This window comes from Dipodomys merriami, unplaced genomic scaffold (assembly GCF_024711535.1).
Source record: "Dipodomys merriami isolate MVZ:Mamm:240054 unplaced genomic scaffold, mDipMer1.0.p SCAF_1357, whole genome shotgun sequence".
NCBI classification, from domain to species: Eukaryota; Metazoa; Chordata; class Mammalia; order Rodentia; family Heteromyidae; genus Dipodomys; species Dipodomys merriami.
In genome coordinates, this window is record NW_027202668.1 from 165,638 (window position 1) to 176,566 (window position 10,929).

The window sequence follows — 10,929 nt, forward strand, 5'->3', positions numbered from 1 at the left end:
GCAGTTATGTTTATTCAGTTACATACTGACCATTAAAAAAATCAGTGCAGAATTTTTTACAGCTATTCAGACGTATTTCCCTTACTCCCAAAGTGCTTCTCTGAACACTACATTGTTTCTTTTTTTGTATGTTTTTTATTGTAAAAATGTTGTACAGAGAGGTCACAGTTACATGAGCAAGGTCTTGAATATATTTCCTATTGAGTATTGTAGCCTGCTCCTTTGTTTTCCCCCTACCATCCCTTCCCTCCCATCTCCACAACTACTCCCCGTACCCAATTCTGGAATCGTACACCCAGAGGGCTTGCAGGAAAAAAAAAAGTGGGATAGCACGAAAATTGGCGAGCTGCAGAGGGCTGGAGGTTTTACGTTTTTTTCTTTGCACGGTTACCATCCTGGTTCTGAATGAGACAGATGGCTGCAAAGTGGACATGACCTGCCATATCTGAAGGCTGGCATGCTATCTGGGAACCCATAGGCCAACTGTCAACAAGTATGACACATGTTTTCCTTTCCTGGGCTAGTCCTAAGTGTCAGGCATGATTGAGAACACATCTACAAATCTATATGCTAGATGATAGAATGTAAAATATATAATACATAGTTAGGTATCATCATAGTCAATAAAATAAATGGTAAATAAATGAATAAAACAAAAAATATAATGAATAACCACCACAACATAATATAGGCTGAACATCTGTATGGAAGTTCAATTCTATCTTTAAAATGTATATAAGTAGTACGTTTTCCAGGGCTGGGGCTTGAATTCACACCTACGGAACAGGCCTGACTCTTTGGTCTTCAAGCATGGTGAGCTTCCCCTTCCCCCACAGTGCAACAGAGTTACCTAGACCCCGTGTTCAAATCTGAGGCCTTGCAGACAAAAAAATGCCACACATTCCAAGCAAGGGTGCTTCATTAACATTTTTAATATGTTTTTAAGTTCACTTCACCTTTATTTGATACATTTTGATTTTATAACACGAGTTTTTCAAAAAAGGTGTTTAAACTTTTACATTTCAGCATAGCCCATTGGTGTTTCTATTTTGACCATCTGCCATGAAGAGTGAGAATGAAAATAAGGACACCATTTCTCCCTAGATGGTGGGGACAGTTGAATTTATTTCTATTTAGAGTTATTTCTATAATTATAAACTCTCTGCATTCGTGTCATGTTAGTTTTCCTCAGCGCCTAACACAAAACACACTAGGGGATTCCTGATAGCAGAAAAGGTTGGGTTTCTGAATAAAAGTTCACTTCTGTGAGGACAGTAGGTAATTGTAAGCATTTTGGGAATAAACTGGATTGTAAAATGAAAAACAAAAACATTGGGACTGGGATGTAGCTCAGTAGTGGAGTATTTGCCAAAAGAGCATAAGATTCTGGGAGAAAAGTTTCCTAAAGATTAGAATGTTAGAATTTTATGATCTGTATGAACAAAATTTTTTTTGGTCATGGGCCTGAACTCAGGGTTTATTCCTGTACTCTTCAGCTCAATGCGAGCGATCTACTGCTTGAGTCACAGTGCTACTTCCAGTTTTCTAATGGTTTATTGGAGATAAGAGTCTCACGAACTTTCCTGTCCAGGCTGGCTTTGAACTGCCATCCTCAGAACTCAGCCTCCTAAGTAGCTATGATTATAGGCACGAGGCACCTGTGCCAGGCACGTGAACAAACTTCTTAAAGATTGATTCTGAGAAAAGAAACTTGGAATAAAATTTTAGTATAAATAACTTATAATGCCATGTTTAAGGCACTAATTCAGAAGTATTTATTAATTGGTTGGTTTCTTAGTTTATTTAAAGTTATATTATATATATGCATTATTAATATATATACATATATATTATTTAAAACATAGATTTGAAGTGTACCTAAGAACATATGTGCTCATGTAAAGTTATACAACTGCACAAGCTTCATTATTTTTTTTTCCAGTTTGGTTGGTACCATAAATTAGGTGGGATTTTTATACTGCTGTTTTGTTCTCTGTTTTTGGAAGATTTCTCTCCCTCTTATCCCTCTGCCCCACCGTCCATGCACTTGAACTCAGCTTGCTCTTTCTTGGCTTGGTTGTTCATAGCTGATTTTCTATGACTTCAATCATACCTGTAGCCAGGCTTTCCAGTTAATTGGAGGTGATTTCTCTCAGGCTTTTCTGCCTTCATTGGCTTTGAAATTTCATCTTCCAGTTCTCAGCCTCCTGTGTAGCTAAGATTACAGATGTGAGCCATTGTGGTGCCTAGGGATAAATTAGACTTTGGTTGGTGTTTTCTTTCTGTTTTGCTAAGCATGGGATCATCTACTATAGAACTTCTGTGAATGTCCTGGGTCTGAAGTAGGATATACAATACATATGCAAATCTGTATACTTCTCATAAGATGTAATGAATTTAATACGTGTTATAAGTGTAGTAATAGTCAATAAATATAATGAATGAATAATAGAAAAATAAATACACTAAAAGAAATATGCAGTAAACATAAGTATGTAGATATTCATCATTTATTCAAATGTGGATGAATATTACTTAACAGGGCTGGGGATTGAATTCAGACCTAGGGAACAGTCCTGAATTACTTGTATTCAAAAGGGTGAGTTTCTCCATCCTCCACAGTGCATTAAAGTTTCCGACACTCCAAGTGCAAATCCCAAGCCTGCAAGAAAAAAAAAATGAGCACTAATTCCAAGCCAGGGAGCTCTATTAATATATTTACTATTTTTTTAATTTAATTTAATTTAATTTGTGAACATACTGTACAGGGATAAATAGGGTAGCAGCCTGCCTGTTATGTGTGTTTGCTTGACGATTTTTGGCTGATGGTACACCGAGAAATATTTTCTGCCTTGCTGAGACAATTCTTTATTCTCTTTCTTTCTTTTCTTTCTTTTTCTTTTTTTCTTTCTTTCCTCTGTCCCTTCTTTCTTCTTTCTTTCTTTCTTTTTCTACCTTTCTTTTTCTTTTTCTTTTCTTACCATTATTTTATTTTATTATAGAGATGATGCACAGAAGGGTTATAGTAACATACGAAAGGTACTAAGTATATTTCTTTTCCTACAGTGTTATCCCCTCCCTTTCTCCTGCTTTCTGTTCCCGAGGACTGCCCCCACCCATGTTGTAAAGCTCATTTCCAACAAAGTGTCTAGTGAGTATCACTGTTGCTTTGCTTCCCCCTTCCTTGCTCCATGGTTCCACATCCCTTTTCCAAATCAGATAAACTTTGATAGTCCAATGGTTTTTCAGTGCATAGTTATAACAAGGACAAACGCAACTTGTATCTGAAATTCACTGAAAGCAACAGTTAAAGGGTGGGGCCTTGTTTTTAATCTCAACTCCAATTGATATGCAAATGAATTTCACACCCTTCTCTACACACGCTTCTCTAAGCCCTCCCACCCTAAGTATAAAAAGAATGGAACTGGTTTTGACATGACATTTTGTACTTCTCATTGTTGCAACAGGTCCACCTGAATCCTTAAACGACTTGTTTGTCCCCATCTCCTCCACATGTTATACTGACATCAAATATAGTGAAAGTGGGGGTTACACTGTGGGGGAGGGACATACAAAGCAACAAAGAAATAATCTTATAAATGCGTTAGAAACACATGCATGAAAGAAACGAAAACATTAAAATACATATTTAAGGGTTCATTTTCCTAACATCACATTATCTGACCTTTTCCGCTTGACTCATACCTATACTAGATATTGCAAATAAGGGAAACTATGGGACCTATGCTTCTTTGGGCCTGGCTTACTTCACTTAATATAATTTTTTCCAAACCTTTCCATTTCCTAACAAATGGGGAAATGTCGGTGTGGGGGGGGGGAGGGGGGTATAATTGGGTGGGGGGAGGGGGGAGGTGGGGAAGGGAGGTGAAGGGTAAACAAAATAAAAAAAAAAGAATGGAACTGTAGGGAATCAAGCTTTTCCGCACATCCCACCGCCTTGCCACGGACAGCACTTGGAGAGAGATTGCCAGTGGTGAGAACCAAGGCAGGAGAATCAGTTCTCTCCATCCTCATTGTTTGGAAAGATGGAGTGGGACATTGCCCAAGCCTTCCAGGAAGAGCGGAGATGCCCCATCTGCATGGAAACCTTTATCGACCCAGTCACCATCCACTGTGGGGACACTTTGTGTCGACCGTGTCTGCGCCTCGTCTGGGAAGAAGCTGAGACTCTAGCCAGGTGCCCCGTGTGCAGGCAACCCTCTCAGCAAAAAGAGCTCAAAACCAACATTGCTTTACAGAGTCTGGTGTCCATCAGACGACAAATCAGCCTCCGACAATTTCTGAGCTCTGAGGAGCATACATGCAGCACACACAAGGAGACCAAGGAAATGTTTTGTGAAGAGGACAAGAGCCTGCTGTGTCCTCATTGCTCCCCGTCTCGGGAACACGAGGCTCACAGACACCAACCTGTCGACTGTATTGCTGCAGACAAACAGAAGATTATTTTATTTTATTTTTTTAATTTAATTTAACTTTATTTGTGAACACACTGTACAGAGGAGTTACAATTACATGGGCAGGATAATGCGTACATTTCTTACCAAGCATTGCACCTCCACTTTGTTTACCCTTCACATCCCTTCCCAGCCTCCCCGCTCCCCCCCAATCCCAATCCTACTCCTTCCGCCCTCCTTCCCCACGCCCCCGCAACGACGTTGTAAAGCTCGTTTTCTACATGACAACTTGGACTTCTCATTGTTGCAACAGGTCCACCTGTATCCTTAAACAACTGGTTTTTCCCCATCTCCTCCACAAGTTATACTGACATCAAATATAGTGAAAGCAGGGGTTATACTATGGGGGAGGGACATACAAAGCAACAAAGAGATAATCTTGTAAATGCATTAGAAACACATGCATGAAAGAAAAAAACATTAAAATACATATCTAAGGGTTCATTTTCTTGACATCACATTATCTGACCTTTTCCGCTTGACTCATACATATACTAGATATTACAAATAAGGGAAACCATGGGACCTATGTTTCTTTGGGCCTGGCTTACTTCACTTAATATAAGTTTTTCCAAGTTTTTCCATTTCCTAACAAATGGGGCCATGTCATTCTTTCTGATGGAGACATAGAATTCCATTGTGTATATATACCACACTTTCTTGATCCATTCATCTACTGAGGGGCATCTGGGTTGGTTCCATATCTTAGCTATGGTAAATAATGCTGCAATAAACATAGTTGTGCTGGTAGCTTTAGTGTGGTCTTGTTTGTAAACATTTGGGTAAATGCCCATAAGTGGGATTGCTGGGTTATAGGGGAGTTCTATGTGAAGTCTTTTGAGGAACCTCCATACTGCTTTCCAAAGTGGGTGAACAAGTTCACATTCCCACCAACAATGAGGTAAGGTTTCTTTCTGCCCACATCCCCTCCAGAATCTGTTGTTGTTAGAGTTCTTGATTTTTGCCATTCTAACTGGAGTGAGGTGATATCTCAATGTTGTTTTGATTTGCATTTCTTTTATGGCTAGGGATGTTGAACATTTCTTCATGTGTCTATTGGCCATCCTTCTTTCTTCATCACAGAAGTTTCTCTTTAAGTCTTTCGCCCACTTATTTATTGGGCAGTTGTTTCTTTGATGATTTGTTGTTGGGGGGTTTAATTTTTTGAGTTCCAAGTATATTTTAGATATGAGACCCTTGTCCGTTTTATGGCTAGTAAAGTTCTTCTCCCAATCCATGGGCTTTCTATTGATCTTGCTAGCTATGTCATTTGTCCTGCAGAAGCTCTGCAACTTTATGCAATCCCATTTGTCCAACCTTTCTTTGATTTGTTGTGTGTCCGGGTCTCTATTCAGAAAGTTTCGGCCTGAGTCAAGGAGACCTAGGGTTTTTCCTATTCCATCCTGTAATGTTTTCAGAGTGTCTGCTTTGAGTTCAAGATCTTTGATCCATTTGGAGTTGATTCTGGTGCAGGGTGATATATAAGGATCTAGCTTTAGTTTTCTACATGTAGTTAACCAATTTTGCCAGCACCATTTACTGAAGAGGCTGTTTTTGTTCCATTCTATTGTTTTAGCTCCCTTATCAAAGATTAGATGGCTATAGTTCTGTAGGTTCATTTCTGGGTTTTCAATTCTATTCCATTGGTCCTGAGGTCTCTTCTTAGGCCAATACCAAGCTGTTTTGATTACTATGGCTTTATAGTAGAGTTTGAATTTTGCTATTGATATTCTTCCAGCAGTGTTCTTTCCGTTGAGGAGCGATTTTGCTATTCGGGGTCTTTTATTCTTCCATATGAATTTTTGGATTGCCTCTTCTATTTCCTTGAAGAATGAGGTTGGAATTTTGATAGGTATTGCGTTGAATTTGTAGATAGCCTTGGGAAGTATTGCCATTTTCACGATGTTAATCTTTCCAATCCAGGAGCATGGGAGGTTTTGCCATTTTCTAAGTTCTGTGTTGATTTCCTTTTTCAAGATTTTAAAGTTTTCATCATAGAGGTCCTTCACTTCTTTAGTTAAGTTAATTACTAGGTATTTTATTTTTTGTGGGGCTATTACAAATGGAGTTGCTTTCCTAATTTCAGCCACACTTTTCTAATTGTTGGCATACAGAAAAGACATTGATTTTTGGGGGTTAATTCTATAACCTGCTACTTTGAAAAAGTTTTGAATCAGTTTGAGTAATTTGGGAGTGGAGTCTATGGGATTCTTTAAATACAAGATCAGGTCATCTGCAAAGAGGGAGAGTTTTATTTCTTCTTTCCCTATTTGGATCCCCTTTATGTCTGCATCTTGTCTTATTGCTGTAGCTAGGCATTCTAATACTAGATTGAAAAGAAGTGGAGAGAGTGGGCATCCTTGTCTTGTTCCTGAGTTAAGACGAAATGGCTTTAGGTTTTCACCATTGAGTATAATGCTGGCTGTAGGTTTGTCATATACAGCCTTTATTGTATTGAGGACTGTTCCATGGATTCCTAAATTTTCAAAACTTTCATCATAAATGGGTGTTGGATCTTGTCGAATGCTTTTTCTGCATCTATTGAGATAACCATGTGGTTCTTATTCTTGCTCCTGTTGATGTGATGAATAATATTAATTGATTTGTGTATATTGAACCAGCTTTGCATCCCTGAAATTAATCCTTTTTGATCATGGTGTATGATTTTTTGCATGAATTGTTGAAGTCGATTGGCCAAAATTTTGTTGAGAAGTTTTGCATCAATGTTCATCAAGGAATGGGTCTATAGTTCTCATTCTTTGATGAGTCCCTGCCTGGTTTTGGGATGAGTGTTATGATGGCTTCATAGAATGTGTTCGGTAGTGAACTTTCTCTTTCAATTTCATTGAAGAGTTGGAGGAGTATTGATGTGAGCTCTGCTTTGAAGGCCTTGTAAAATTCCGCTGTAAAACCATCTGGTCCTGGACTTTTCTTAGCTGGGAGGTCTCTTATTGCTGTTTATATTGCAGTGCTTGATATGGGCCTGTTAAGCTGGTTTAACACATCTTGGTTTAGTTTTGGCATGTCAATATTTGGTAGGAAAAGGTCCATTTCTGTCAAGGTCTCAAACTTATTAGCATAAAGATTTGAGAAGTATTCCCTTATAATGTTCTGAATCTTGGTTTTTTCCGTGGTGATGTTTCCATTCTCATCTCTGAGTTTATTAATTTGGGTGTGTTCTCTTCTTTTTCTGATAAGATTTGCTAAGGGTCTGTCAATTTTGTTAAGTTTTTCGAAGAACCAACTCTTTGTTTTGTTGATTCTTTCTATAGTTTTTGTGGATTCTAATTCATTTAATTCTGATATAATTTTGATTATTTCTTTCCGTCTACTGGATTGGGGTTTATCTTGCTGCTCTTTTTCAAGGAGGTTTAGATGTGTCATTAAATTGCTTGTTTCAGATCTCTCCAATTTGTTGATGTAGGAGCTCAGAGCTATAAACTTGCCTCTGAGTACTGCCTTTGCTGTGTCCCAGAGGAGCTGGTAATTTGTGTGTTCATTTTTGTTGAATAGCATGAACATTTGAATTTCCTTTCTAATCTCTTCCATGACCCACTCTTGATTCAGCAGTGTGTTGTTCAGCCTCCATGTGATCCCGGACTTTCTTTGTTGGCTTTTGGTGTTGAGTTCTAATTTTATTCCCTTGTGGTCAGAGAGAATGCAAGGTATAACTTCAATGTTTCTGAATTTAGACAAGTTTGCTTTGTGGCCTAAAATGTGGTCTATTTTAGAAAACGTTCCATGTGCTGCTGAGAAAAACGTGTATTCTGATACTGCTGGGTGAAATGTTCGGTAGATGTCTGTTAAGTCTAGTTGATCTATGCAGCTGTTTAGATCTGCAGTTTCTCTGTTGAGTTTTTGCCGAATTGATCTATATAGTGGGGAGAGTGGTGTGTTAAAATCCCCAACAATTAATGTCTTTGGATCTATATGAGATTTGAGGGAAAGTAGTGTTCTTTGATAAATTTGGGTGCTCCATTGTTTGGCGAATAGATATTTAGAATTGTAATATCCTCCTGAAGGAGAGATCCTTTAATTAGTATGTAGCGACCTTCTTTATCTCTTCTCACAAATTTTAATTTCAAGTCTATTTTATCTGATATTAGGATTGCAACTCCCACCTGTTTATGGGGGCCGTTTGCTTGGTAGATTTTGTTCCAGCCTTTAACATTGAAAATGTGTTTCTTTTTACGGGCAAGATATGACTCCTGCAGGCAGCAGATAGAAGGAACTTGTTTTTTAATCCAATTAGACAGTCCATGTAGCTTAATTGGAGAGTTCAGTCCGTTAACGTTAAGAGATAGGACTGAGAGGTATTTGGGAGTTCCTGCCATTTTATCCACCTTCTTGGGGGCTGCGAAAACTGGGTTCTTCCTATGGTTCTTGGAATCTCAGTTTGGGTGCAGTTTCTTGGCCTTTGTTGCGGTCTTGTTGGTTTTCTATGCTTAGGACATCTTTAAGAACCTTTTGTAGGGCTGGTTTGGTGGAGATGGATTGTTTCAATTTTTCTTTGCTATGGAAGGTTTTTATTTTGCCTTCAGTTATGAAGGAGAGTTTAGCTGGGTACAGTATTCTTGGTTGATAGTTGTTTGTTTTTAGGGCATTGCATACATCATTCCAGGCTCTTCTTGCTTTGATTGTCTCTGCTGAGAAACCTGAGGTGATTGTAATTGGTTTCCCGTTATAGGTGATTAACCTTTTCTCCTTGACAGCTTTAAGGCTCTTTTCCTTGGTCTGAGTTGATCCTGTGTGGATTATAATGTGACTGTGGGATGTCCTATTCTGGTCTGGTCTATTTGGGGTTCTAAAAGCGTCTTGTATCTGAATAGGCCTATCTTTTTGTATGTTTGGGAAGTTCTCTGCTAGGATCCTGTTAAACAAATTTCCTAGACCATTGACTTTTGTTTCTAGGTGCTCCTCTACACCCATTATCCTTAGATTAGGCCTTCTGATGGTGTCTTCCAGGTGTTGGATAGATCTATCATATTTCTTGGACTTGTCTTGGATGGTTGTATGTTCTTTCTCTATAATATCTAGGCTGTCTTCAATCCCTGAGATTCGATCTTCTGCATGGTCTAACCTGCTGTCAAGACTCTCTACTTTGTTTTTTTATCTCTTTTCCTTCTAATTTGTCAGCTTTGATGGCTTCAATTTCTTTGTTGAAGCTCTGTTTTAGGTCTTGTATGAATTTCTTTACTTCCTTAATTTGGTGTTCAGTGTTTGTTCTCAAATTACTTAGTTGATTGGTTCTGGTTTCTTTGGACTCCCATTCCTTCTGTTGGGTTCCATTCAGCATTCCCTTTGTGGTATCTCTGACTTACTTCAGATCTTTGTTAATGGATTTCATGAATGCCTTTAGTGATCTTTGTGTATTCTCTACCTGGTCTCTCAATTCCTGAATTACTCTTTGATTAGCTTCCCCCCGTTTGTGGGATTCCTGCAGTTCTCTTTCCTCCCGTTCGTGGAATTCCTGCAGTTCTCTTTGAGTGTTCTCAGCCTGCTCATGCCATTCCTCCCTTTCTCTTTGAGTATTCTCAAGTTGTTCACGCAAATCCTGTATCAGTTTTTGAGTAGCTTCCTCACGCTTATGATATTCCTGTATAAACGTTTGGGATGCCTCCTCTCTCTCCCTATCACGCTCATACAGAGTCCTTTGTAAGTTGTCAAATTTCTCATTTATCATGTTTGCCACCAGTGTTTGTAGAGCTATTTGGGAACTCTCCTCTCTATTTTTCATTATCTGATCTGACCCCTGATTATCAAGATTGGGAATTGAGATACCCGGATTTGCCATTTTTCTTGTGTTTTTCTGGTTTACTCTGCCCATTTAAGATGAAAATAGCACCAGTTTTTTGCTAGAACACTATCTTAAGGCAACCATCAACCAACGTTTGCATTTATACAGTCAATAGTGTACAAACACAATCTAGTTCAACAGATACATCTATTCAACATCAAACAACTATATGTTAATGGGCTTTGAACCGCAGAGAAGAATTTGGAAAACCAGAAATTTTTAGGGGTAGGGAGAGATGTGGGTAAAAAATAGGAATAGATTGGTGTAGGGAGGCACAGGGAGAGTTAACTATGTCTATTTTTACTATTTTTATAATTTTAAATTTTATTTTATTTTTATATATTTTATTACAATTTTATTTTATTTATTTATTCATTTATTTTGTCAAGCACAGGGCTTGAACTCAGGTTGTAGCAACTCTGCCTCAGCCTCCATCATCCTAAGCTGGGATGGTGCAGCTTCTGGGCCCACAGCCATTCCTGGGATCCTAGTCCTCAGGGGTTTACAGTAAAACAAATTGAAAACGGCACTGAAAAATTGCCACAAATTGAAGACGGTCGACGGTTTCTCGGTTTTTCTTACTTGCATGGTGACCATCCCCTGGATCCAAATGACACGGCTGCAACCTGTAGGTCACCGGGTATTGCTGAAGGCTGG

The 10,929-nt window shown here is 38.6% G+C and overlaps 1 protein-coding gene across 1 annotated transcript; it reads left to right on the forward strand.

Moving 5' to 3' along the window:
• Positions 1-4,046: 4,046 nt before the first annotated feature.
• On the forward strand, positions 4,047-4,437 carry LOC138825161 (tripartite motif-containing protein 43-like; the record flags this gene model as incomplete). Its single annotated transcript, XM_070019566.1, has 1 exon — positions 4,047-4,437. A coding segment is annotated over exon 1 (391 nt), but the record flags the coding sequence as incomplete, so codon positions are not given.
• Between the last annotated feature and the right edge of the window lie 6,492 nt (positions 4,438-10,929).